At 41.5% G+C, this 27,980-nt stretch overlaps 1 protein-coding gene across 1 annotated transcript in view; it reads right to left on the bottom strand.

Annotated features, from left to right (window-relative positions):
• DPP4 (dipeptidyl peptidase 4) overlaps positions 1-27,980 on the bottom strand; it is a 78,286-nt gene that overhangs the window by 28,476 nt on the left and 21,830 nt on the right. Inside the window, exons 3-12 of the mRNA XM_042948962.1 lie at positions 27,692-27,787; positions 27,199-27,290; positions 25,770-25,850; positions 18,607-18,659; positions 18,407-18,479; positions 17,471-17,591; positions 13,126-13,286; positions 11,337-11,449; positions 3,426-3,561; positions 1,379-1,423 (exon numbers count right to left, since the gene is read on the bottom strand). Of these exons, the coding sequence (XP_042804896.1) occupies positions 1,379-1,423; positions 3,426-3,561; positions 11,337-11,449; positions 13,126-13,286; positions 17,471-17,591; positions 18,407-18,479; positions 18,607-18,659; positions 25,770-25,850; positions 27,199-27,290; positions 27,692-27,787 (971 nt within the window). The remainder of the gene's footprint in view (positions 1-1,378; positions 1,424-3,425; positions 3,562-11,336; positions 11,450-13,125; positions 13,287-17,470; positions 17,592-18,406; positions 18,480-18,606; positions 18,660-25,769; positions 25,851-27,198; positions 27,291-27,691; positions 27,788-27,980) is intronic.

The raw sequence follows: 27,980 nt of genomic DNA on the forward strand, positions 1-27,980 counted from the left end.
GAGGCGTGCAATACACTTGGTGTTCTCATTACAGAGCTCTGAAACACATTCCCCTCTCTAGACCTGTGTTCACAGCCTTATCTTTTTAATACATTTCCCTGTTTCCCCTGGATGGAGTTGTGCCTAGTAGAAATGTGTGAAAAGTGGCATCTGTCTGGTTAAATACAGAGAGGAAAAAACATATTTTTTTCAAAGAGTCGTGAGGAAGTGTAGCGTGTCTCTTGCCATGGAGGAAACCACTTTTCATGTTGGCAAACCTCTCCCCTCTGCCCAATCAATGCCTGAAGAAAAGGGACGTGCGAATGCTATCGGAACTCCGAGCCCAGCTGGAAGGGGTCCTGTTCCTGGACCGGGGGCCTCCCCTCTATGCCCTGAGAGATAGGAGTGAAATCTTTACACATTTTGTTCCTTTGTTTCTGTCTTAAAGGAGACTTAATAGAAGTGGTCGTAAAAATTAGGTGAGATTTGTTCATCGTCTTTCTATGAGGTGCCGCAATGGCTGCACTTCCTTTGTTAACTTGTTTCGTTCCATGGTCTGGTGGCAACACGGCTGGTGATGCCGCCCAAGGCGGAGCGCAGCAGGAGCGAGAAGCGTGACAAGTCCCTGCGGGTCACCGCGCTTTCTTGGATGAAACTCTGCGTCTGGGGCCTAGGAAAGCGTGAAGCCACACGAGTACTGTTTCCTCCAGAGGGAGGTACACAGCAGTGTGGTGTGTTTGCCGCTGCGTTGCTACTGGATATAGTCCCATCTCCTTACACATTAGTGTAGGCTGTGGATGGAAGCCATGTTTTCTGCCTCCAAAGCACAGGACTTTGAAGATGAGGTCAATGAGCATATTTGGCATCTTAGAGGCTTTTCAGCATAGGTTTGCTTTTTACTTTCCAGGACCTACAGTTTGCCTCGAGTATGTCTTCTGTTTTGTCTGCTATTAAGTTTTAACTTGTCCTTTTACTTCTTCCAGCTGAGCATGTTCTGTATTCTGTATAAAAAGATATCTCTGCAGGGGGCATTTAAGTATTTTGAGAAATAGGTCAAGTAATATTTCTGTTAATAGCAAATAACATAGGGCCCTCATTTGGTATATTTACTTTTTTTTTTTTTTTTTTTTTTTTGAGAAAGAAAGAGCACGTGAGTGCAAATGGGGGAGGGGCAGAGGAAGAAGAAGAGAGAGAATCTCAATCAGGCTCCATGGCCAGCGTGCAATCCATTGTGGGGCTCCATCCCACGACCATGAGATCATGACCTGAGCCAAAACCAGGAGTTGGATGCCTAACCTCCTGAGGCACCCAGGCACCCGGTATATCTACATATTAAATAGCTCTGTGTATCTGATCCATACGAAAAAAAAACCCCAAAACATGACTCTTAACCACTTACTCTTCCAACCCAGCCAGTGGTACTCATTTCAATGTGTTCTTGTGCCTAGGGAGAGAAAAATACAGGGACAGTGTTCCAGAGAGAAGTAAGCTATGCATTCTAATTCTTTAGCTGCAATTCATGGTAATACAAATGAAATTGTACTTAAAATAGTTGAAAACTGTCTCCATTTATATATTTGTATTTATGTTAGGACTGTTGCATTAGAACATTTACCTCTGTTGCCTAGGGCTCTGTCTCCATATGTGGACCTGGAGGGTCCACCAGCATTTTCAACTCAACAGGTACAGAACAGAAGATGATGTCATTTGTCTTGTCTCCATCCCCACTGGCTTGTTCCTACACCTTCATTCTTCTGCCTAGTGCCACCATTCACCCAAGCCAGAGATGTGGGAGTCGCTCTAGATGCCTCCACTACTCACAGCCACCTCCTCAGCCCCTGTCTCCTGGTTCTTTGACTCCTTTCTTCCTTCTCCACGGTTACTGCCTTAGCTCGGGTTCTCTTCTGATTTCCCCTGGTTTGTTGTCGTGACCTCCTGGCTGATACCCTGCGGCTCTTTTCTTCTTCCAATCTGCCCTCTACCCTGCTCAACCCCTGGCTGAACTCACGTGGCAACAGATGGTTCTATCTCATGATCCTCTTCTATTTAACACCTGGAAATAGCACCCCGTGTCCTACAAGTCAGTCCAAACTCCTGGGAATGGTGCCTGAGACTCAGTCTACCCCCACCCTCAGTTCTCATCATTGTGCCTCAACCCAACCCCTGGTCCTCTGGGAGCCCCAGACCCTGCACGCTCCAAGCCATTCACTGGATGCCTTTGCACAGCCTCTGCTCACAGGGTCCTTGTGCCCTTATCTGCCCAGGCTGCTTTAGTTCTTCCTTGTCATCTCCCATCCCCTGTCCCCAGTTGAGTGGATTGCCTTCTTCTGCCCTACATTCCCTCTGTACCTTGCTTATATCCTTTTAGGTCACAATATCTTGATAGTAGGATATGTTTTACAGGAAACAAAAAGCTTGAGATTTTTTTAGTTTGAATTCTGGCTGTCATGTGACCGAAGCAAGCTCCTTAACTTCACTGAACCTCTGACTCCACTGTGAGTCTTCAAGAAATGGTATCTACTATTATTCATTATCATAATGGTAATCCCTACTAAAACATCAACATTTTAGGGACAGAGCTGTGCACAGAACTTGGGACACATTAGGTATTCAATGTTTGCTGTATAAATGAACAAATGAGCACATCAAGATACAGGGTGCCCAAGCTTTCTGAGGCAAGAATCTTCACTGTGTCCAACCAGGATGGGAACAGGGAGGGGAGGTGTGTAAGTACAGAGCCTATTACCAGGAAACGGCTTGTAGAGGTGTGCTTGACATATTCCAGCAAACCTTCCCTGGGCTTTGTCTGTCCTGAGGCTGCTGGTCCCCAAAGGGGCTTTAATTCTGATTCACCAGCTTGGCCAAACCTTGAAGTTTCTTGTGGGAAACCCCCCAACGCCCCAAGCACCTCAGATTTGAATTAACACTTGCCTTTGTCTTAATGTTACCACCCTTTCAGCCGGGTAGGTATCTATGTATGTTCCAAAGCTGTTTACTGCTTAATGATAGTCACAGTACGGTAGCAGATTTGTGGCCTTTTGAATCTTGTTTTCTTTCACACATACTCAGCCAGTCATTTGCCACTGCCCATATTTTCTCTATGGAAACACACTTTATGGCCCTTGCAGCCACTGGCCCTCTTGAGCTTTTTGAATTTTGACATCAAATTCCGTTTTCTGGGTTTCCAATTACCATCTCCTCCCCGAGTGATAATATCCATAACTAAAACAGTATGACTACTGAGTAAAGGTGAAACGGAAGTACCACCAGATATCAGATTCTCTAAAAGTTAGTCAAAACTTACCCACTGCCTCAGGATCTGACAGTCAGAAAGAATAGAAACTCAGAGTTTATTTCCTGATTCCCAATCACTCACTTTGCCTGTTTTCATACTGTCCTTGGATCACATGTAGCTTTAGAAGCAGAACATCCCCATTAAACCTTACCGCTGAGGAAATCCATTTGCCGGTGGAGTTATTATAGTCACGTATATCCATGACTGAATAGTTCTGAATCCTTCGGAGCCATTGCAAAGAAATTCTTTCTTCGTTTGCCCACGTTACATCACACAAATAGTAATCCCTGGAAGGAAGAAAGGAAGGAAAAAATGGAGGGGTGGAGGGAGGAAGGGAGGAAGGAAGGGAGAAAGGGAGGAAGGGAGGGAATGAGGAAGGAAGGAAGTAAGGGAGGGAGGGAGGGAGGAAGGAAGGGAGGGGAGAGAGAATAACTATTTCCAGACCTTGGTACAGACAGACATTTTACTCACTGAAATCAATCTTAATAGGCATATAATTTTAAATCGTTGTTGAAAGCATTTAATAACACAATATTTTACTTTTTCTGAAAGCTTAAAGTGTAATTTAGTTTTGAATGGAAATTAAAATATATCTGACAGGAAAAACAGTAGCTAACATCAAGTAGTGGCTTGGCAAACGTGACTCACACCACAGCTCGGGATTTTTCAAGTCCTCAGCTTGGCCTTTGGTGGTGCCAGGAAGTCAAGGGTGACATTTTCCCATCTCTTTTCTGCTGTCTTGAGAGAAAATTACAGGGAGGCCAGAGACACTGGCTGAGATTCGAATATTTTCTGGTAATTTGACGTGCTTCTCTAGAAAATTCTTGCTTTTAGGGTGAAATTACAACTGACCTTTTTCTCAACTTCATTTTCAAAGGGGAAAAAATTGACCCACATCTCTACAAACTTTGAAAATCAAATAATTATACTGTAAAAAATCTTTTCTCAAGACTCAAAACATGGACTTGTGGAAAAAAAAAATAAGGAACCTTAACATAAAATTTATACAAGTGGAGATATCTCCAGCATTGTGTCTTCCTCCAACACATACCTTTAAGCAGTTTTGGAACTACCTTTTGATTTGCAGTGAGATGCATAGAATTCACAATTTAATTTTCTGCTAGCCTCCCTAAATATTTGCTCCGGATCATTTATATTTTATTTTATTTACTCTTCCTAGCCCCCATTGTGATTTTGAACAATGGTCTTAAATCACTCCTTTCCACTGTCTGATCAAAGCCTTATCCCCTTTTCAGAAAAATTCCCAAAGAATTTTTTCCTCCCCTCTCTTCCCCTCTGGCCCATGGCCATATCCTCTTCCTCACCCTGAACGCGCTAAAATGCTCCTTTGCTCTTCCCTTCCCAGGCTGTGACCACCCCCTCCTTGCATCTTTTTGCTCTCCTTACTTGACTGCAAGCTCTCTGAGGCAGGACCACAGCTGTCTTGTTCACAGGGTGTCCCCAGGCCCTAGCAGAATACCTGGCCCAAAACAGACACTCACCGAAATTCTTGGAAGGCAGCACTGAAGGGAAAAATCCCATCCTATTCTTTGTGGCTTAAATATTTCTGTCCTTCCTCAGAATTCACAGACCGTGTCCTACCTATCTCCACTCCCCTCATGGACACTAAAGCAAACAACCACTGTTTATTGAGCACTTAGGATGGATCACCACTTCACTATCCCCCTTTTATTGCTGGGGACACCTCCTGTGTTAATGTCCCCAGGGGTACCTCCTCATTGTCTCCGCTGCTGGTGGCAGGTACTGAAAGAAGATCATACCCCTTCACCCAGCAGCAAAGCACCACCTTCCCACATATAGGGACTCCTCTCCATTTCAGCCCTTTCTTTTGCTTATTAAGAACCGGTACACCATCAGTCTGCATGGCTGGTGTCTCATGAACACCCTATGAGCTAGGTCCTAGCTGCCCTCTTGGTTCAACCTGCCCTTCAGTCTGAAACCACTGCAGTGCTCTGACTTCCTCAGGTCTTCTTCAAATATCCACTATGCTTTCTTAGAAACCCTCTTTTTCTACACTGATATAACCAGTCTTAAAGCGCTTACCACTAACGACTGCCAGGCTGCAGGGTGTGAGAGTGTGAGCCCCTCTTTGCACGCACAGGAGCAAGGGCGCCTCACTGGATCCAACTCTTCTGCCCTGTGCCCAGTCCTCAGGCATTAAATGAGAACATGGTAAGGCAAATAAATCTTCCCGGGAATAAGGAATAAATACTTACAGAGGGGACTGCAATAATGAAATGCAAGGGAGAAAGGAAAACTTTTTGAAATTAACTTTCTAGACCAGGGGTCTGAAGGTTTTCTTAGTATACAGCCAGACAGTAAATCTTTTAAGCTTTGCAGCCCACATGTGCTCTGTCACAACTACTTATCTCTGCCTTTGCCGCACCAGAGCAGCTACAGACAATATACAAACAAACGACTGTAGCTGTGTTCCAGTGAAATGCTGAGATTTGAAGTTCATATAATTTTCACACATCATGAAGTATTATTCTTCTCGTGATTTTTCCTCCCCAATTACTCAAATTGTAAATTCCTTCCCAATCACTCAAAATTGTAAAAACCTTTCTTACTTGCAGATCATACAAAAACGGGCATGGGGCTGGATTTGCCAGTGGGCCTGGTGTGCTTATCCCTGCTCTATGCTAGTGGTTCTTACTCATAGATCAAATCCCTTTATAAACTGGATGAAAATCATGTACCTCTCTCTAAGGGAAAAAAAAGCCTCTTCACATACTTGCACACATTATCTCAGGGCTTCCTGGGCATCGATTAGGACCATGGGCTCTAAAAAGAGCCTTCCCTTTTCTAAAGTGGCCTAGTAGGGGGAAGGGGCCGGAGGGGGACGGGCAGAAAACTCTCTAACACGATTAGTGGATCACCTGGTACAAAGTCCTTTTATCTACTAAAAACCATAAATTATGCTCCAGGTTTGGAAATCAGCAGTAGAGAAATAACTTTTCCCCATTTGAAAACATGGAGTAATGGAATTTAGGAAGTCTGCCAGGAAACTCACATGCATCTGGCACCTTCCCTGCCCATTTCTAGATCAAAGGTTCATGAACCTGTATCCTCCACTCCCTCTGTCACTCACTGTAGCCCGAGGTGTACTCTGTACCCTGTGATGCCTCCAGAATGGCCTTTCACCAGCAAGGGGACGGTACATTTTGAATTTTCATATAAACATACTTCCGCTTAATCACAGATTCTCTTCAGGATTTGCAATTAAGGGGAGACAGAATGAGGCTGCATAACCCAGCCCTGAGCCAAGATCATGCCAGTCTGAGATGTCAATGACTCAAAAAAAAAAAAAAAAAAAAAAAGTAAGGGAACCAATGACCCAACTGCACTTTTTATTGAAAGGTTTAAGTCCCACTTAAGACCAGAAAAATCCAACAAGCAGGATTATCAACTATCTTGTGTGCTATTTGCTGATTTTATTCTGTAAAAACAGAGAGGCGTATACTGAGGAGACTGGTTATGAAATGGTGGGTAGGAGCAGAAGAGGGCCTTCCCTTGAGCCAGTGGCTGCCTATCCCAGGTTAGGCAGAGTGATTCAACAAGCTCTTCTAACTTCTGGGACGGTATTAGACCAAGGAGAATATGGCTGACTTTAATATTAAAGCAATGGAGTAATTCCTGGACATAACAGTAGGAGTTCAAACGCAAGGGGAGTCTACTTGTGCCTGGAACTGTTCCAGGGGCTCGACATAAAGCTCGTGGCACCCTATGAGGTAGGAACGCTAGAGTTCATGGTTTACAGACAAGGAAAGGGAAATGTAGAGAAGTTAAGTAACTTGCTCAAGGTCACACACTGGGAAGTGTTGGAGCCATGATTCAAACCAAGCAGTTGGCTTCAGATTTTCTGTTCCCAGTCATTCCCTCTGTAGAACCTCTACCCATCCCTCTGGTGAATATTGTTGGCTAGCTTCAACCCGCTTGCATTTTCTTCAGGATCGAACTCCTCACTCTATGAGATCTATTTATTCCTACAGAGTGTGTGTAAACTAAACAGCTGAATTTTATAAAGCAAATTGTATTTGAATCTATTGGGAGAGACTTGCTTTTGAAGGTCATACTTGTAAAGTGCTGGCTTGCAAAGAGTAGGCATTTAATAAATGTCTGTTGAGTTACATTAATTCCCCTAATTTGTGTAAATGTTTCTTTTGGTATATTCAGGATACTTAACATCAGGTAGGCATTACTAACTGGAAAGAATATTGGAGAGCAATTGCTCCTAAGAGCAACTGCAGACGGTAGAGTGATTAATTCGGTGAATCACCCAAGGAAGTGGGCGTTCTGCCAGTGCTGGCCCCGGGCTCCCTGCCACCCTCTGCTCTGAGATGGATGCCAGCCCTCCTGGGGCTGCTGACAGATCGCTGAGGAGGGGTAGGGTGAGAGGGAGCCCATCCCAGGGGGCGGCACCCACAGCATGTGAGCTGCTGTTCGGCCTCATTTCTGGAGGTGTCGCTAGCTTCCAGGGTATTTCAGTCCAGTTCATTTATCTCCCGGGTGGCGACCCTAGACCCCAATATCCTTACTTTATAGACCAAGGATCACCAGCCGTTCAGAGGAAAACATTTATCTATTGAATCACACAGGAGCAGAAAAACAGGGTAGGGGCAGGCAGACCATGAGCTGGGTGTGACTGGTCCCTGGAGCCAATTGGCCAGATGTGGGGTGGGGTCACCTCAATAGAACATGTCCTTCCCAATTCTCTAGCTCAGGCCACAGAATTTGCAGATGGCTGGGAGGAGGTGGAAAGAGGGATTTGCTATGCAGGGTCACTGTGCAGGTCATCTTTGGTGCTGGCTGTATAAACTACGGCACACACATAAAGTCAGACACATAGCATATCTCATTCATCCACACATCAGCTTATTCAATTTATGCTGCAAATACTGATTGGACACTTGCTGTATCCCAGGCACCCTGGAAGGCACTGGAGATACTACTGTTAAGATTGCTCCCTTTCTTATTACTTCAATCCAGCAAGGTGAAACAGGGCTCTAAATAAAGCAGTTAGGGGGTTTATGGTTTTTCAGTATGTGTGGTTTTCTCTCAAATATTTTGAGTCACAAACTCCCATTATGAGTCATCAATACAAATGGGCAGCCTAATGAATCTAATCAACCTGACCTCTCAATCAATGAGGGTGGCAGGGAGGTTCTCCCTGATTCAGGTTCAGGCTCAGGTTGCTGGAAGGGTGGCCAGGATGCGCTTCTCATTTGTCAGCAGAGGAGCGCATTCCTAACAGAACAAACCAGCCTTAGCCTCCAGAAGGATTTCTCCTGCTGGAAGCTCCATGGTGCAAGGATATGGCCCAGAGGGAAAATCAGTGATGGGTGCCTAGGCAGAGGAGGGAGGAGACATGAGGACCCTCACAGGGCTACACTCCCGGTGATCCTACAACTCCAGGAAGTAGCAGATTGCTAGAAAACACAGCAGAGGGTGCTGGGCAACTTACCAACTTGCCTGGATTGACCTGGCCCTGCCGGATGTTTGCATAAGGCTAGAAAATGGGGCATCACCACCTATTGGAATGCTTTCCCCAGAGAGGACCTCCAGCCTGGTTTTAGATAAGCTGTGGCCTCACTGGTGTTAACAGAGACCAGAGCTGTAACATTCCCTATATAACACATTCCTGAGGCATTTCCAGAAATGATTTGTTGGTAAAATGTGTCTCACACAAAATACCCCCAGTGAGTGAGGCAGTCCCCACCAGGAATGTAGCATAAAGAACTACAAAGAACAAAGATGCAATGGTTCATTCCTACAGGACAAAAACTAAGTCCTTAGACCTGCATAGGTTTCCTGATCTCAGGTCCTGGAACATGGTTTCTAAGTGGGGAAGATCTCATCTCTTCATCTGTGAAATGGCCATGACAATAACACTGTAGGGAGTGTTTCAAGTGAGATGTGAGCGGAGCACCAAGCACAGTCCCTGCCCACAGAAATACTCAATACTTTTAAACTCCATTATTCGATGAATCTGGTCTGGCAAGTGCAGGCCTCTGTTCTCTTCCCAGCTCCCATGCTAGCACGCTATGTGACCTTGAGCAAATGAGTTTCTCTCTCTGAACCTCGGTTCTCTCATCTGTGTTCTACAGTGTTGTCCTGAGTGTGTTCTGGAACCCCTGCAGGTTCTGCCTAATATCCTGACTCCAGGGGGGAAGCTGAGGGGACAGGGCCCATGCCTGCAACCTGAGCAGTAATCTTCATTTGTTTTCTGGTACTGTACTTCTGTGTTGCAGCTCACTTGGAAAAAAAAGGGGGGGCTTCCAGGTCCTTAAAAATGTTTGTAAACCATGAGTGAGATCTAAAGCCCCTTCCAGGATCTAGTGTCTTTCAGAGCAGGAGACTGTGGCTCACCCTCCCTGCAGACAGATGCTGGCTGTAGACCATTAGGTCACAGGACCTGCTGCTCTTTCCCTGGACAGCCCCGTGCTTCCCTGCTCATGGGTCACCTTCCCCTTCAGTGCCACCTCCCTCAACTGTGCCCTTCGGAACCCTACCTCTTCAACCCACACCTTCCTTACGATGCTTTCTTTGATCGCTGGGATCATGGAAAACTCATCTCCTCCTCCTCGGAATGCCTCTGGCCTTCTGCTTATACCTCTGTCATATCTGCTTTTGAAGTCATTTATTGCAATGTGTTATATCCTCTGCTTGATCATAAATGCTGGAAAGGCAGAATCCAGCCCTATGGACACTTGTGAGTATAAATACTGGGTGCTCAAGCAATGCTGATAGAAGAGATGACTGGATGGGGCCACCTAGTAGATGTTAGAACCTCCAGGCAAATTTTTATACCTTTAGACAAACTCAGGAAAAACAATTTTTTAAATTTACTGATAATCAATTTCCTTCCCCCCCCTCAAATGAATAGGTTAATATAGACATTTCTAATCAAGTCAATGAATTAATGACTACAGAGCAGAGCCTACAGCATGCCTGATGTGGTCAATTCCACCCTGAGAAGGATGCTTCCATGTTGCTCTGATGATGACTCCAGGAATCTGAGAGCATCAGCTGAATGCACACAGAAGGAGGCACCTAGCAGGGCACTTAAAAGCTCCTTCTTCTAAGTCAGAAAGACAGGTTTGAATATAGACTCATACTTGGTCATTTTCTTAACTTCTAAGCCTCATTTTCTTATGTGTAAAACAGGCATACGACAATAGTTGTCTGAGAGAGTTAGAGATTAATACAATAAAGCATGCAATAATGCCCTGTGTATGGCAAATAGTGAGTGTTCATTGAGTATATACAGGTTATTATTTAAAAGCAACAAGAAAACCAACATGACTAACAGAAATGAATAGAAAGCAACTTGCAGGCCTAAACTGCAGGCAATATCATGGTCATCATTATAGGAAAAGCACAGGAGGCTGGGGGTACTCAGTAGCAGAATTTCAAACCATCAAGGATTATTTAGACAAATGACATCCTGAGGCACATCAGCATCATGAGGATCGCTAAATGTAACAGTTTCCCTGAATTCCTCTAGTTCTCATGTAGACCTGCAAAGCCCTCATGATCTGACCTCACTCCTATCACTCTCCTCTCCACTCATACTGCTCTGGTCATTTGGCCTCCTCCCAGGGCCTCTGTGCACCCCCCACGTCCCCTCTACGAGGTCTCTGCACCTGCTCTTCCCCTGCCTGGATACTGAACCCTCAGGTATTCGGGTGGCTAGCCGCCCCCTCCTTCTCATGTCACTGCTCACAGGTTATCTCATTAGAGAGAGCTTCCTTAACTTCCCCCCCACCATCACCATCACCTTGCCCTGCTTTGACTGGCTTCACATTTGTCACAGCTGGATTCTGTTTACCTGGTTGTTGTCTCCCTCCCTCATCTCGAGGGTAGGCTCCATGATACCTGGGGCCCTGGCTGCTCTCTCTATTCACTGTGCAACCCCATCATTAGAACTGTGCCCAGCGTGAAGACATAAAGCAGGTTCTCAACACACACGTCGTTAAAATGTCCTCCCTGAGAAGTGCGAAACTGTTTACAACCCGCACATTCCAGTCAAGAGTCTTACCCTGTCAACATAGCAGCGGGAGGAGTGATTTCTACCGAAGTTGCATTGGTGTTTGGGTTGAGATTGTCGGTTTTTATAACAAAGAGCTTTACGGTTGGATTTGCAGCTCCTGCCTAGGAAAAAACAATAACAGAGCCGGTAGTGACAAAAAACACAACATCATTACAAAGGCTTAAAATGGTATAAAAATGTCTGCATTACAGCCATAAAATTATAGTAATAAGACACATTAAAAAATTTGATATAGGGGCACCTGGGTGGTTCAGTCAGTTAGGCATCTGACTTTGGCTCAGGTCATGATCTTGTGGTGCATGAGTTTAAGCCCCAGGTAGGGCTCTGTGCACACAGCTCAAAGCCTGGAGCCTGCTTCAGATTCTGTGTCTCCCTCTCTCTCTCTCTGCCCCTCCCCCACTCACGCTCTGTCTCTCTCTCAAAAATAAACATTTAAAAAATTCAAAAAATTTAATATAGAAGATTTAATATAGATAAAACGAACATAAAAGAAAGTCATGAAATGCAACTTATTCACATTCAGGCAGAAACATATGCTGACAGCCCAAAGCACTCCTGTTTAAATCATGGATGTTCATAATTTATGTATTTTGTGCAAAGATAAGCTTTTGAAAAATCAATTCTATTATTCTGCAAATACACTCTGACTCTAAAAGACAAGAAGTCTAATGGCTGACAGCTAGGAAGAATACCTTGGGTTCAGCCAAAGATACAACTCACCAAGAAAATGAGTTTACCTGAGTCAAGAGCCAATAATGCTAATTAGGAAGCAATCATTTGCACTCCAAATTCAGGTTCATCACATTTGAGCTTTGCAATCAATATGATGACAGAAATCTACAAAACTTTTTAATATATACACATAGATCTTCAATTGACAAATTAGTTAGAAATAATATATTTTTAGTGAGAGCGTTTTATGTGTTTTTTTTGCCAGTTTCACTCATCAAAAAATAACATTCCACTGAAAATACATCTCTATATTTAGTCTCTGATCTTTTTTTTTCTTTTAACTTCCTCTGTCTTCCTAAAATGGCAGCTCTTCATGAAGCAAATTGAGTGAGTTGGTAAAAATAAAAATCCCTTTTCCCAAGTTGCTTACAGCAAAAACATTTACTATTAGATTTTCCTATGGATGATACTGTGGCCATTAATATTATGATACTGGTGAAGAATCCTGGTTCCCTTCTAAATCCTCCTCTTCCTCAGCTTACACTGCTTAACAGAGCTGTTCAATTATCATAAGCATGCATCCCGGAGGGGAGAGAACAGCCTTGAAAACCAAGATGTGATACTATTATTCCAAATGCAGGACGTGTGAAATTTACATTAGGGCCAAATCTATACTGGAATCACCGAAACTAGTCATGTGTCTGTTAATTAGCAATACAACCTGATACATAACCGAGCTTTTCAACTTCATTGAGGGCACACTCCAACTTCTACAAATAAGATGAGTTTGTGATTCAGTGACAGCCTCTCTTTTCCTCCACTGAAACGTTTTTATTCCCCCTACCTCTTTCAAAAGCATTTCCCCCATCTTTTTCGGCTTGTCATTCCTCAAAGTTTTTGGAGAAATTACAAAACCTTAAATCACACTCTTTCCTGGGATAATAAAAATACTTTAAAATTGCCAGATGCTGTTGACTTCAGCAAGAGTAATCACAGCAAGCTGTTGAAGAGAGACTGACAATATTTTCATTAGCAGGAAAGGATTAAATGAAACCATTCTCTTCCCATCAAATCACGGAACCACCATGCGAATGGGAGTACAGACCTTTGGATATGGAATCCGCATAGTCATTGGGTACTGCAGTGACTCATCAGAGTAGAAAGAGTATTCAATAAGTGGGACTTGTGTGTCGTTAAATTGGGCATATGCTAAAAAAGTGCCTTTTGGAGACCACCACAGAGCAGAGTAGGCACTGAAGATTTCCTCTGAAAAAAGACATAAATTGTTCTGTTACAAGAAGTAGCTGATAAATTGGCTTTGGCATTCAAAATATTGTTCTCATTAGCTTTAGTAATTACAGTAGAGTTCAACTAATGAACCATTTTGCATTTGCTGGGCTTCCAAATTCAGAGTAATACAAATGAATAAAAATAAAATCTTCAAGGATAGATCTGGATTGTGAAAATAAGTAACCCGTTGGACCATTTTAGAATATTTTAGCACACAATATTTAATATAAGCTCTGCATTTTTTTTCTTTATCTTATAATCCTCTAAATTTATGCCGCAAAACGTACTAAAAGTAAATTTCACACAAGGGGCTGATTCTCCTTTCTAATTTTCAAACAGTCAACATGCCAGCATACTCTCCCCAACTGGGCTCAGTTTGTACTGAGCCCGCAGGGTACTGGTGGGTGGTGTGTGGCTCCAGACTATCAAACTAATATGGTGCCCACACTTTACTACTCTTGGCACAAACAAGGTGTGGGAAGGATGAATTTAGAATGACAAAGAGCTCCGTGAGACCCCTATCAAGAAATACCTCCTTCACTTAGGCTAGAAACTAAAGACTCCCATGGATTAACACACTCCTCTGGTGTATCCATTGATGGTGAGAGAAGAGGGTCAAAGAGGGAGGCAAATGAAAGGAAAGGTCTTGCTCTCCAGAACACTGTTGGACTCATTCTCTGGCAAATGTAGTTCCTTCCTATGTTGATTGTGGAGTCTATTCTTGGGACTTCCAATCTCTGGCTCTTAAAATGCCAAAACCTCTTTTACAGAGGGCTCAGGTAGAAGAGATGGAGACTCCTAGTCTTTTATGTAGATTTTTTAAAAATTTATTTATTTTGAGAGAGACTGAGCATGTGCACGTGTGCACGTGCGCACACAGTGGGGAGGGGCAGAGTAAGAGGGAGCAAGAATCGCAAGCGGGATCCCAGCAAGGGGCTCTATCTCACCACCTTTGAGATCATGACCTGAGCCAAAATCAAGAGTCAGACGCTTAACTGACTGAGCTTCCCAGGTGCTCCTCTTTATGTAGATTTAATCCACAAATCTCATGTTCTGCTGTGGGTGTAAAGGTAAAAGCAAAAGCATAGAGACTTGAATCTCAGAGTTACCACAAGCCCCAATCACTTTTCTGATTCCTGAAGCCTCTTTACAAGTTTCTTCCCAATGCTTGTTTTCAATAATAATAACGGTTAATAGTAGTACCAGTGACAGAAACAACAACAGTCATAACAAAATGTAATAATTATCATGATGAGCCACTAGCATCCAGTGAGTGCTAACCATGTGCCAGACACTGATAAGCAACCGACATCTATTATTTCAGTTAATCCTCACAGTAGCTCCCTGTGCAGATGAACAAAGAGATAGACAGGCTTCAAGAGAATAGGTAATCTGCCCAGGGTCATGTGGCCAATAACTGAGAGAACCAAGAATGAATCCAGACTTGTCTGGTTTGAATCCATGCTTTTCACCTTCATGCTCTATGTCCATCCATGCCTATTCCAGCTCTTCCAAGGAAGAGACAACCTCCTTGGTAAGGCAGCCTGCCGCGCTTTGTTTTATACCTATGTCATTAAGTTACTTTTGCATAGCAGTTTAGAATTTAAGAAACGCTTATCTAATGCAGTCATGACGAAGATCTTTAGGTGAGTCTATTCATATCCCATTGTACAGAGAAGGCAACTGAGGGGGTTAGAGAGACTGAAATAATTGCCAGAGACAAGAATAAGGGTACAGGACTTGTGAGTCCAGGTCAAGGGGTTTCTACTGAGAACTTCTTCATATACTGAGTTGATGTCTCCTTCCTTGTGCTTCTACCCATTGGTTCTAGTCTAAGATCAAGATGCAATTACATAAAATGAATACAATTACAGCAAGGCTATGGTTTTTTAAAAATGTTTTTAAGTACAGATAGCAGGGAGTGTTCTGTGTTTTGATTTGGTAGTTATTTGTAATACAGAACATATTTTTCTATATCGTGATGTATTAAAACCATTATTATAAAACTACTACTGGTCAAACTCAAAGAGCTGAGAATGAATAGTAGGAAGAAGGGAGAATAACAAAGGAAGGAACAGATTTCCAGCCCTTCCTGATACAAAGCTGGCTGTGAGCACAAGTGTCTATGGCAACCTCTCCCCCCCACGACTTCCCTCAACTATCCCGTGATACCTCCTGTCCAGCCTCTCCAACCTTCCTTATGTACTCTCTGAACCTAGTGCCCTCCCCTGGATAGGTCAGTCAATTCACTCTGTGATGATTATCCCCTGGCACCTTTGTCTTCCTCTCTGGGCAGAGTTCCTTGACAGCAGTAGTTGGTTAGCATCTGTCCCTGCGTCTCTAGAACCTGACGCAGCACCTCACAGGTGACTGACACTCAGCGTGAATTGCACTCAATTACCCACACCCCCACTGTCAGCACAACTACTTGAGGGGTAAGGAGTGCTCCATCTTCCAAATTTATTTCTTTCTCTGTCCCTTTTCATCCTTGCTCTCAAAATTCTCATTCTCACCCTGAGGTTAGGTAAACTACACTCATACTTCAGAGTCAATGTCATATAATTAACTTCATACTAGAAGATAAAGTATTATTATCATTTTTACAAAAGAAGACACCTATTAACTATGGTAATAATCAATTGGAGAATCATGAAATAAGGCAAAGTGAAAACACAGGGAAATTGAGAGAGGAAGCCATTTGGGAACAGGGGGTGGGGCAAGGGACACATGTTCCAGATGGTCAGCTACTCTGTGAGTGTCCCTCCATGATACAGCACGTGGCCCTGTCTACACCTTGCAGCTTTGTTTGTTCTTTTCCTTATGAACCTATAGACTCTCAGAACATACTCTTTCAATCTTATACTCCACAAGTCATCATGGCTGCAGTGGAGACCGGGGCTCTAATGGGAGGATGGATCCAATATACGGAGAAGCAAGTGTGCCCTTTCCAAGTACGGATCATTCATAAATATACAAAACCAATTGTAGGAATTTCCCTGTAGGAACTCTTAAGTCCCATTTACTAGAGATAGGCCCACAGTGGAACCGGGAAGCCATTCCTTTGCTTGTCATAAACATGCAAAATGAGATATTTCCAGCTATTCTCTAGGTTAGAAAGGACATTAGTATTAGGTGTGTTCTTATCTTAGAGATATACTCCGATGTTACAAGGAAGCGTCGAGTCGCAGTTTTGGGAAGAGGCTTTACCTAGTGTCCACTCTGGGAGTCCTTCAATCGTTTTCAATCGTTAAGTAAATTTCATTATCAGTTTTAATCAAATCTTATTTATGGGCCATGGGGATTTATCTTTCTTTTAAAGTGATTTTTGTTGTTGTAACATTAGCCGTTGGACTTGAACTGGGTAAGAACCAATATTACATCATGAAGAAAAACTATTTTATTTTTTTTTAGCTATGAGGAAAAACTCATAGGATGAACTAAGGATGGGCACTTAATAAGCATGAGGCAACCTTGCAAACAGTTTGGAACAGTCTCAAAATGCCTTGTACCTTGGCAACTATAGACATGAAAAATGTCTTGTTAATATTTTCTAAAACTCTACCTTAAAAGGAAGACTAATCCTTTTTTAATATTTTTAGTTCTGTTTTTTTTTTTACCCATTTTGTCCCCTAAGCCTTTCTAATTATTTTTTTTCCTTCTTTAAAAACAGGAAATTATGATTTGTCCAAGTTCAAATGAACACAAATCCTCTGTAAAACAGATGCTTTCTTCCTCCTCTAGTCTCCAACCTCCAGACAATATTTTGTCAGCTCTTGGAATGCTGTGGGAGTATTTAGCTTTCCTCAGTAACTCTGGGTTAGGTAGGCCCAGTTAGAGAAACATCTGATGTTAATCTGGAAGCTTTTATGCCCCAGTAAAGCAGAAAAACTACCTATACAGAAAGGCCCTTTGTAGGAGGAGACAGAAGACAATAGGCGCATTCAGAGACAATGAGGACACAGGCAAAACTAGCTACTGCTAAGAAATCCTTGTGCTGTGGGACACCTGGCATTGTCAGTGCTAAAGAGATTTGATGACATTTAAAAGAAATGCAACTTATGTTGAATACCATTGAATTTCTCCATTTTAAAAGAAATGTTTAAGTATTGAAAAAAAAACCTTACAGACTTTCGAATTTGAAAAAGCTTTAAAGTCTCTACCTTCATAAACCCAGTCTGCTATTCCATTATATATTGCATTTTCTTCCCCGGTCCAGGTGATCCTATGACTTGATGAATTTGGTTCATTTTTAACATAAACATCATTTTTCCAAACGTATGCCTAGAAATATTGAAAAAGAGATTAATTAGTAATAACCTGCTATAATATATCTTATCCTAGAGTTAAAAAATATCTATCAACTATTTTATCCTCAAACAATAAAGTATGCAAATGTGATGACTACCTTGGGTTATTCAATTTGAGCAAGATAAAGAGTCCTTTTCTATCCTCCTCACATTTTAAAGACGCTAAGTATACAGCTATATCCTCCAAATAATTCTAAAGACACACTTCACATATTAGAAACAGCTTACAACCACCACCATGTGCATGCTGAATGAAGTACATGAGAAAGACCCAGGAGGCTGACCACTCTCACACAATGATGCCTGCTTCGCATTGCTTTCTGGGGGCTGGGGGTTGAGGGAGTGTGGTTGCATGTCAGAATGGAGAGTTCCATCTACAAATGAACATCCCGCCTCCTGGTCAGTTTCTTTTGGACTTCTGCCATTCTCCTAGCACCATAGAACATGAAGGTATATCTATAGTGACAGAGAGAAGGTCACAGAACGAGCAAGAAGCAGGTACGCCTCAACAAACGAACAAAACAACAAACTCAGTACAACAGAAAATAGAATTGAGGAGTTTAAGAGCATTTTTCCAGTATGTAGACAATTCCCCAGTAGCAGTTCAGAAACTTTTAGGAACCGTATTTACTGTGTAAGACCAGAAAAATGCTATTTTAGGCAATAACACTCTATTTGATAGTGAAGTATTTGCTTCCTAAGTGTCTGTTCTGTATCAGGGAAAGTAGCTTCTGCATGTCAGAACTTTGAGCCATTATGTTTCTCTGAAAACAGAAGAGACTCACTAACCAATTTATGACCCTCTGGTGACCACGTGATCCACTGTGTGTTGTTTGGAATTTTCTCTTCTGTAATCAGCTGCCTGAAAAAAAGAAAAAAAGATAAAAGGAAACATTACCAAATGAATAAATCACAGTGGGATTTCTTCTTTTCAAAAAAGTATTATTACACTAAAAAAGCTTAATAGCTTTTATGAGGAAGTCACTGACCTTTTATTTAAATCATAAATGTCATATGAAGCTGTGTAAGAATGTCTCCATTGCTGTAAAAGAAAACAGACATTTCAGGCTCCTGTGATCCTCGATAGTTCAGCCACTCGATATAGGCACATAAGAGAAGATGTAAAGTAATGTAACAAATTGCATAATTCTGTGTCACGTTTTGTGGTTCCCTATCTCAATCCTTAGAATTTGAGAATTAGGAAGAGATTCTCAGAGACCATCTGGTACAAACTCCTCAGGACCTCACCTGTAACCTAGCTCTGGCTTCACCCCTGCCAAGGAAACTTCTTGGAATCACAGTGCTCCCCACATGCTACGCCCTGGTAAACATTACTCCTAGCATTTACCATAGCATGTTAAGTCCACCTGTTTAAGAAAATGCAGATTTTCACTTTTCAACCATCTTATTTACAAAATATTTCAAAGATCTATAGTTTTATCGCTGGTGGTGATGTGGAGAAATACTCTCCTACATTGATCATGAAAATACAAAGTGCTACAGACTTTTTTGAAAGCCACCTGGTAATATATATTAACACTGGAATATATATCATCAATATTTTAAACAACGATATCCAATATCTAAAATATGAAAAGCGAACCAAATCCAAACAAATAAGAAGAAAAGAAGTAATAAAGGTAAAATCAGTAATCACACAGAAAATGAACAGAAGAGAAAAAAAAAAAATCAACAAAGCCCAAAACTGGTTCTTTGAAAAGATGAATAAAATTGCTAACACAGTAAAAGTAAGGAAAAAAAAAAAAGACCAGTGAATGACCAATATTAGAAATGAAAAATGGGATTAAAATGGGATTAAAAGATTTTAAGACCTGGGCACCTGGCTGGCTCAGTCAGTAGTAGAGCACAGACTCTTGATCTTGGGGTCCTGAGTTCAAGCTCCATGTTGGGCACGGAGCCTACTAAATATAAGATAAAATAAAAATCTAAAAAGAAAAGAAAAGAAAAGAAAAGAAAAGAAAAGAAAAGAAAAGAAAAGAAAAGAAAAGAAAAGAAAAAAGCCATCTTGTTTGCGACCTGGGTGGCTCGGTTGGTTGAGTGTCCGACTTCAGTTCAGGTCATGATCTCATGGTTCATGAGTTAGAGCCCCGCATCGGGCTCTGTGCAGACAGCTCGGAGACTGGAGCCTGCTTCAAGTTCTGTGTCTCCCTCTCCCTCTACCCCCGCTGCCCCACACTCTGTGTCTCTCCAAAATGAATAAACATTAAAAAAATTTAAGATTTCAAGACCATATTACAAACATTTTTGGGGGGGCCAATAAATATAAAAGTTAAAAAAGGGGCAAATTCCTTGAAAATTAAGTTATCAAAACTGAGACAACAAAAAATGGAAAATCTGTAAAGTCTCATATCTAATAAACACATTGAATCAATCAACAAAAATATTTGCACAAAGGAAACTCCAAACCCAAATAGCTTTACCAGCAAACTCCGTGTTATTAACCAAATGAGTTGAAAACTCACACATATCTAAAAACCCTACAAATTTGTAGTGTCATTCATAATTGCCAAAACTTAGAAGAACCAAGATGTCTTTCAGTAGGGGATGGATGAGCAAACTGTGGTCCATCCAGACACTGGAATATTATTTAGCAGTAAAAAGAAATGAGCTATGACATCACAAAAAGACATGGAGGGACCCTCACATGCCTATTGCTAAGTGACAGAAGCCTATCTGAAAAGGCTACATACTGTATAATTCCACCACATGATATTTTGGAAAAGGCAAACTAATGGATACAGTAAAAAGATCAGTTGTTGCCAGGAGTTTGGAGGAAGGAAGGGACGAAGAGCTGGAGCACAGAGGATTTTTAGGACAGTGAAATATTCCATATAATCCCGTAATGGTGGATACATGTCATTATACTTTATAGATTTACCAAAACCCATAGAATGTACAACATAAAGAATGAACCCTAATGTAGACGGTGGATTTTAGTTAATAATAATGTATCAATAATGGCTCATCAATTGCAACAAATGTGCCATACTAATGCAAAATGTTGATAATAGGGGAAAGTGGGACAGAAGTGGGGGATGATGAGGGAGTATATGGGAACTCTGTGTTTTCCACTCATATTCTATAAATCTAAAGCTATTCTAAAAAAAAATTAAGTCTGTTAATTTAAAAATAAACGAAGTAGAACTATACCAGAATCCTTGGAAGAAGTTCCACGTGGTATCATTGAGTGAGAAATGCAATTTACAGAAAAGTATGGAAAGTAGGATTTTTTATGGAATAAGCAATAACTAAAAAATATCTATCTTCACAGGATGATTGGGTAGTATAATACACACACACACACACACACACACACACACACACACACACACACAAGATTCTTAACATGTGATACCTGGGGAAAAGATGGGGGTGGAGAGAAGTAGAGAACCAGGCATAAGAGGAAAAAAAGGTAAGACTGAAGATAACATATATATACACAGATTTGAATTTATGAAAAATTATGTTTTATGTGAATGCATGTACACATTAAAACATGTCTTTATGTCTGTCTTCCCTACCATATTCCTAGATGAAAGAAATTGTGTTTTATTCATCTTTAAATACCTGGAGTCTTGTCTAGCACAAGCCACATAGTCTGTGTTCAAGAAATAAACCAAACCAGGGGTACCTGGGTGGCTCTGTGGGTTAAGCGTCCAATTTTTGGTTTTGGCTCAGGTCATGATCTCATGATTTGTGGGTTTGAGTCCCACATCAGGCTCTGCGCTGACAGTGTGGAGCCTGCTTGGGATTCTCTCTCTCTCTCTCTCTCTCTCTCTCTCTCCCCCTCTCTGCCCTTCCCCTGCTCTCTTTCTCTCTCTCTGAAAGTAAATAAATCAAACTAAAAAAATAAATAAACCAAACTGATATAAAAATCAAATTTTACCTGTGAGAATGAAATAAACAAAATGGGTAGCTCAAGGATACCCAGTTTGTATATTGGCAGAGCTGAGACACAAGCCAGAGTTTCCGACCTTGAAGAATATTTCCCACTTATCATTTATCACCCTCCTATCCTCTCATGCCAACAATTATGTATTAAGTCTCTAACTTTTGTGAGTCATACTTTTTTTTTTAAATCTTGGATTATTTTGACACAATCTATGCTTGTTTCTGGGAAACCTCTGCATGCTCTATCTGCGAGAGACAAACGGTGTGCTACAGGCTAAAAAAGAGGTTTAAGAAGGTTTGAGATCACTCAGGATGACAGATCCATCATGAGTTGCAAAAGGAAACCTAAAATGTCTGGGGTGTTCACTTCATCGTTGAAACAGACTCATCCCCTATTTAGGTTATAAACATTAGCGGCTATCCTCTGTCAGGCATTACTGGCTGAGAAAGGCTCACTGTCCTTGAGGAGCTCATAGTTGAATGGGGGATATGGACAAGTAAATATGAGAAAAGAATCTCAAGAGATATAATAGATGTAGGTGGGGAGAGGCAGGCATCATAAATTAGGGCCTGGAGAGGGAGAGAGGCCTATGAAAAAGTGACTGTTAGACCAAGTCTCGATGGCAGAAAACTGCCACACAGAGAAGCGGTTACAAAAGCATCATAGCAAAGAGAAGCCGAAGGCCAAAGATGGGAAAGATTATTGTGAAAAGCACAGGCTTTGGAGTCTTCTAACCTGGACTCAAGTCTGGCTATAATGTTTGTCGCCCACCCTCTGTTATTCATACGTTGAAATCCTATCCCCCTGTGTGATGATATTGGAGGTGGGCCTTTGGGAGGTAACTAGGTCATGAGGGTGGAACCCTCTTGAATTGGATTAGTTCCCTTATAAAAGAAATTCCAGGGGCATTTGGGTGGCTCAGCTGGTTGAGCGGCCGACTTCAGCTCAGGTCATGGTTTGTGAGTTTGAACCCTGCATGGAGCTCTCTGGTGTCAGCAAAGGACCCACTTAGGATCCTCTGTCCCCCTCTGTCTCTGTCCCTCCCCAGCTTGTGCTCTCTCTCTCCCTCAAGAATAAATAAGGCGTGTTTTGTTTTGTTTTGTTGAAATAGAGACTCCAGAGAGATTCCATGCCGCATTCTCCATTTGAGGCCAACTGTGTTCCATGAAGCAGGTCCTCACCAGACACTGAATCTGCTAGCACCTTGACCATGGACCTCTGTCTCAGCCTCCAGAACTATGAGAAATAAATCTGGTATTAACCCACCCCATCTGTGGTATTGTTACAGCAGCCCAAATGCACTAAGACAAGTTTCCATTATGTAATATCAGGCAAGTTTCTTTCTAAGGTTCAATTTTCTCTTTAGGAACATGGGGATAATGTCAGTAACAATCTTAAGAGAGGTCCATGGGAATGCATGTGAAGTGCTAAGCAGGGCTCCTAGAATATTGTCAATATGCGATAGGTGATGCTACTATTACCTCTGGAGCATTCAGCAGCAAGGGGAGATGTTAGGAAAACATACATACCAGGCCGTACAGTACTTATGTGTTTATGTTTTCACTCATTCACTCACTAACTTGCTCATAGCCACAACGTAGAAGTAATAATTGCTCTTTTGAAATGCGCTCAGTCATGGAGAAGCCATGGAGTAAAATCTAAAGAACTCTGCACAGTAGACTTCCAAGGAAATAGAATAAAACTCGACTTTTCTCAGTTATCCTGAGACCTGATGAGTCAACTGGAATATCGCCAACATGTGATAGATGATGCAACTATTACTGTCTGGAGCATTAGGCAATGAATAGAGACTACTACACGTTGTACATGTATGCTGCAGAAAATTCTATCAGACATTCTAAGAAGTAAAAGAGAAGATGGAGTGCTCTACTTTCAATAATGTTGTAATTTAGTGCTCTGCAGTCAAAGGTATGGAGAAAGTAAAATAAGCTAATGTGGTAGGGAGTGAATGGTGAAGTGTGGGAGAACAGAGTGGCAGAGGGCCAAGTTAGATAAAGCAATCCAAGAAAGCTTGGACTTGAATTTACTAAAAAGGGAGTACCATATGATAATCAGGGGAAGAACGTTCGAGAATGAAGCAATAGCAAATACTTTGGCCCTTAGAGGAGAATGAATGATGCTTGTGAAAAATGAAGAGTGGTGTACCTAAAAGTTCTTTGGATCACTGAATTACCTGGGAGCCCTTAAATCTACCCATGCCCGGGCCCCACCCATCACTATGCTGAACTAGTTGGTGTGGGGTAGGCTGCAGGCATCTGTATTTTTAAAAACCTCCATAGGTGATTGTAAGGTTCAGGCAGGGGTGAGAAGTACTGGCCGAGATGGTGAGTCCAGAGAAGGTAGTAGGAGTTGGGTTAGCGAGGCCAGACTGAGGTCTAATCACATAGGCTTCTGAGGATGCTGTGGTTAAAGTTTGTGTTTCATTCTGCAAGGGATGGCAAATCACTGATCATGAGGGTTCAAACATAGGCATGATATGATCTAACTTAGTTTTTAAAAGGAGTCCTGTAGATACTGCCTGAAAAACATGGATGGCAGCAGAATGAAATGCCAGAAAAACAGCAAAAGCAGTTAAATGCATACATAAACTACAGTGACACAGCAGATACAAATTACCAATGATGGTTGCCCAACTAAGGTCTACCAGTGAAATACATCCATTAGTATACATCATATAGCACTTATTGAACTTGGCCTAATAGTAAATTGAGCTGGTATTTACCTTTCTGTTTCTACCTTAACCTTTATGTTTGTCCTTAACATGGGCAATTGTATTCAGTTGTTCTCAGCCCTTTGCTCATTAAAATAATATGCCCATTAAAAAAAAACATGGATGCCATCTTCACTCCAGATACTATAATTTATGAATCTGGGGATTGGACCTGGCCACTGGGAATTTTTAAAAGCTCCTCAAGTGATTTTAATCTATAGAGAGCAATAAAAACCACTGAATTAAATGAACAATCCATTATTGGGAACAGATGTGTTAAAGTTGGCCTAAGATTCTGATTGGCTCCTACTTTATGGGTTTAGCAGAACAGAGTCAGAGAGTCTTCATGTCCAGGAAATGGAGCTGGACACAGTGAATCCAGGGTAAATATTATGATTGAGAGTCACCACGTTGAAATGGGAAATGGAGTAGGAGATGGGGTTTACTTGGCCTGAGTATAGAAGAAGCGTTGGGGCGTGAGATAAGGCTGATCAGTATTTATTATTTATTCTAGAATAAAAAGGCAGAGGTGGGGATCCCCAGCTTTGTATTTTGCTTTCAATGCAGAATATCCCTACAGGTTTTTAATCTTTCCTACAAGTCTTAAGACTTCCTATACTTGACAACTGTTGTCAAATCCAGGAATAATTAAAAAGCTGCAGTTAAGGGGCGCCTGGGTGGCTCAGTCAGTTAAGCATCTGACTCTTGATTTGGGATCAGGTCATGATCTCATGGTCCATGGATTTGAGCCCCGCATTGGGCTTTGTGCTGACAGTGCTGAGCCTGTTTAGGATTCTCTCTCTCTCTCTCTCTCTCTCTCTCTCTCTCTCTCTCTCTTGCTTCCTGCCCCTCCCCCACTCACCATCTCACTCTCTCAAAATAAATAAGCATTAGAAAAAATAAAAGTAAATAAAAAGCTGCAGTTAAAGTTACTGGCAATTTGTAGCCATTCTAAACATGAAGAGAATATGTGATTAAGCTTTCCTGAGTGTGTGAGACTCTGATTTTGAGCTGAGGCTCCCCCTTTAGAATGGTTTGTATATGGTAGGACCTGGAAGCTGGGAGGTGATCTGAACCACCATGCAGAGTCTCTTCTGGAGGAGAGGAAGTATGACTCCTTCTAAAGCAAATACTTACTGAGAGTTTACTATATATAAAGCTGAGACAAAGGAAATAAGGGGTTCTGTTACTGGATGTGCAAGTCAAACAATTTAAATTATAAGTTCTATTTTAACTTGTATTTTATATCTATAATGTATTACTTGTACTTTTTAGTATTTGAAAACACCAAAAAATAGACTGCTTTGAAAACAGTTGTTGGACTTACCCTTTATGAATGAGAATGGCTATTGCTCCTTTTGATGCTGGATTAATGAGATTTTAGTGCCTATTATATTACTTAGGTGTCAATCTTAAATATTCGTGAACTTGAAATCAGTTATAAAGTAACATACTCATAGGGTTCATAGAGTTATTTAAATGTCATAGTAAGACAGCATTTCTTTTACCTTCACATAGTTGTACTCTAAGAGAATAAACTGTCCATCAGGAGATACCAAATAATCGTTTATGGAATGTTCAAATTCATCCTGTCAAGCAGATAGAAAAAAGAACAATTGAACAGCTTCATTTAACAGTCATTATTGAGTAATTACTATGTACAAGGTATGGTTCTAGACATGTGGCTCATGCCTTGGGAGCTCCCAGAAATGGCACATCCCCCGACACAAATGACCATTGTACAAGGTGTATGGTGATCACGGTTAGAGAACCAGAGAGGGAAGGATTAATTCCAACCAATGAAAGACCACCATGAGGGTAGGGATCAGAAAAGAGAGAGAAATTTCCCAGTAGGGGGAAGAGCATAAGCAAAAAACCAGATGTGTGAAAGAGCATGCGTATTAAGAGACTATCCAGAGATTAGGCATAACCTGAACACAGTATAGGGTACATCAGAAAATATATAAGGTGGGAGGATGTAAAATTCAAAAAATAGCTTGGACTGAAATATAAAAAGTGGAACTATAAATGACTTTTTGCACATGGATGTGATAGAATCTTATCTGTCTTTACAAAGATGCTCTGGTTGACACAGTAGCTGACATGAGATGAGTAGGGTTGCATCAGCCCTAGACTTGGGCAATGCAATGGTCTCATCTACAAAATGGAGATAGGGACACAAGCTAGAATACTCACTCACACAGATTAAAAAGGGCTTGAACCAGGACTCTACAGTGGAAACAGAAATCTGAGGGGTACTTGACATTGCAGAGGGAGAAATGATAGGGTTTGTTGAATAGCTAAATATGGGGGCGGGGTCACACAGGAATCAAAGAGGATTCTGAGGATTTAAAGAGTAGAATTTCATTTTCTAGCCTAAGTGACTCAGAGGAGAGCATTACGTATCAAGATGGGGAACTCAGGAAGAGGAATAGGGTGCTTTCAGTTTGCTGGGAGAGTCAAGGGGAAATAACTAGTTTAACTTGGGATACTGAATTTAAAATACCTTGAGGCCATGGGTGGACAGGAGCAAGCAAGCTACTAGAAATAAAAGATTTCGATCTTGGCAGGAGGTTAGTGTTGAAGGTGTGCATTCAAGAGTCAAGGCGAAAAGGAGAGCCCTGATGCTGTGGAAGTGTATGAAGTTCACCGAAGGAGAGCATGCCAAGTGGGGACAGAGGCCAGCAAGTGAAGACAGAGCCCTGAGGGGCACTTACACTGAGGAGTATGGGTAGAGGAGGAAGAATCGTCAAGGGAGACTAAAAAGTAGCCAAGGCAGGGAGCATTCCAAGAAGAAGAGAAAGATCCACTGTGCCATATGCTGCAGAGAGAGTTCAACAGATGAGAAATGATAGTACTCATGATTTGAAAGGTTATGAAAAAAAAATCCCCAGAATTTATCCTTAAAGTAGGAATGAATTATGCGATTAAACATACAAATGTACTGTTCTCCAAGAAAATGGAGCTGTTTCCATATTCAGCATTGAATAGCAAGATATTATCATCTTGTTTGTAGAGATAATCGTGATCTAAAGAAAGAAAATGGTCAGATCAGTATTTCAAGTTATGATTAAATATCTTCATCAGCTAAAAATTATCCAGTAAAAACTTAATGTTTACATTCACGCAAGTACTCAACAAGCATTTGTAAGTCAGAGAAACATTAAATGATGGATATTACACTAGTATGCATCCATTTCCCCATCATTACTGTCAAGGTTTCAATTCACTTTTAACTTTTTATAGTATGTATCAAAGAAATACTAAGGTTTTCTCTTTGCACGCTTAAGGAGAAAAAAAAACCCAAAACAACTCTCCTATGTGGTTTAACCAAACAAGGATATCTTCTCAGGGCCACAAAAGTGCCCCACAACCTAACTAGAATGAGCACAAGCATAAAAATCTGTCCCCTCCCAAAAAAAGTCCTTACCTGAAACCCACCGCAAGGAGTAGAATTTCACCCTAAAAGTATTTTTTAAATAATCAGTTAGAGTGTAAGTTCTGCGACTGTCAGCTGCAGCATCATCTGTTGGTTGAAAAAAAGAGCCAAATGTTCAGTAAGATGGAATAACCTAACTTTTGGATAAAATAAACAAATGGATCACTGTAATATACACTGGTCACAAAATACAGGAATACACTCACAAAATGGAAAACACATTCTGAAAGACTTCAGGCTGGGTGAATGCACTTAACTGTTAAAGCATATATGATTGGTG

This window comes from Panthera leo, chromosome C1 (assembly GCF_018350215.1).
Source record: "Panthera leo isolate Ple1 chromosome C1, P.leo_Ple1_pat1.1, whole genome shotgun sequence".
NCBI lineage: Eukaryota > Metazoa > Chordata > Mammalia > Carnivora > Felidae > Panthera > Panthera leo.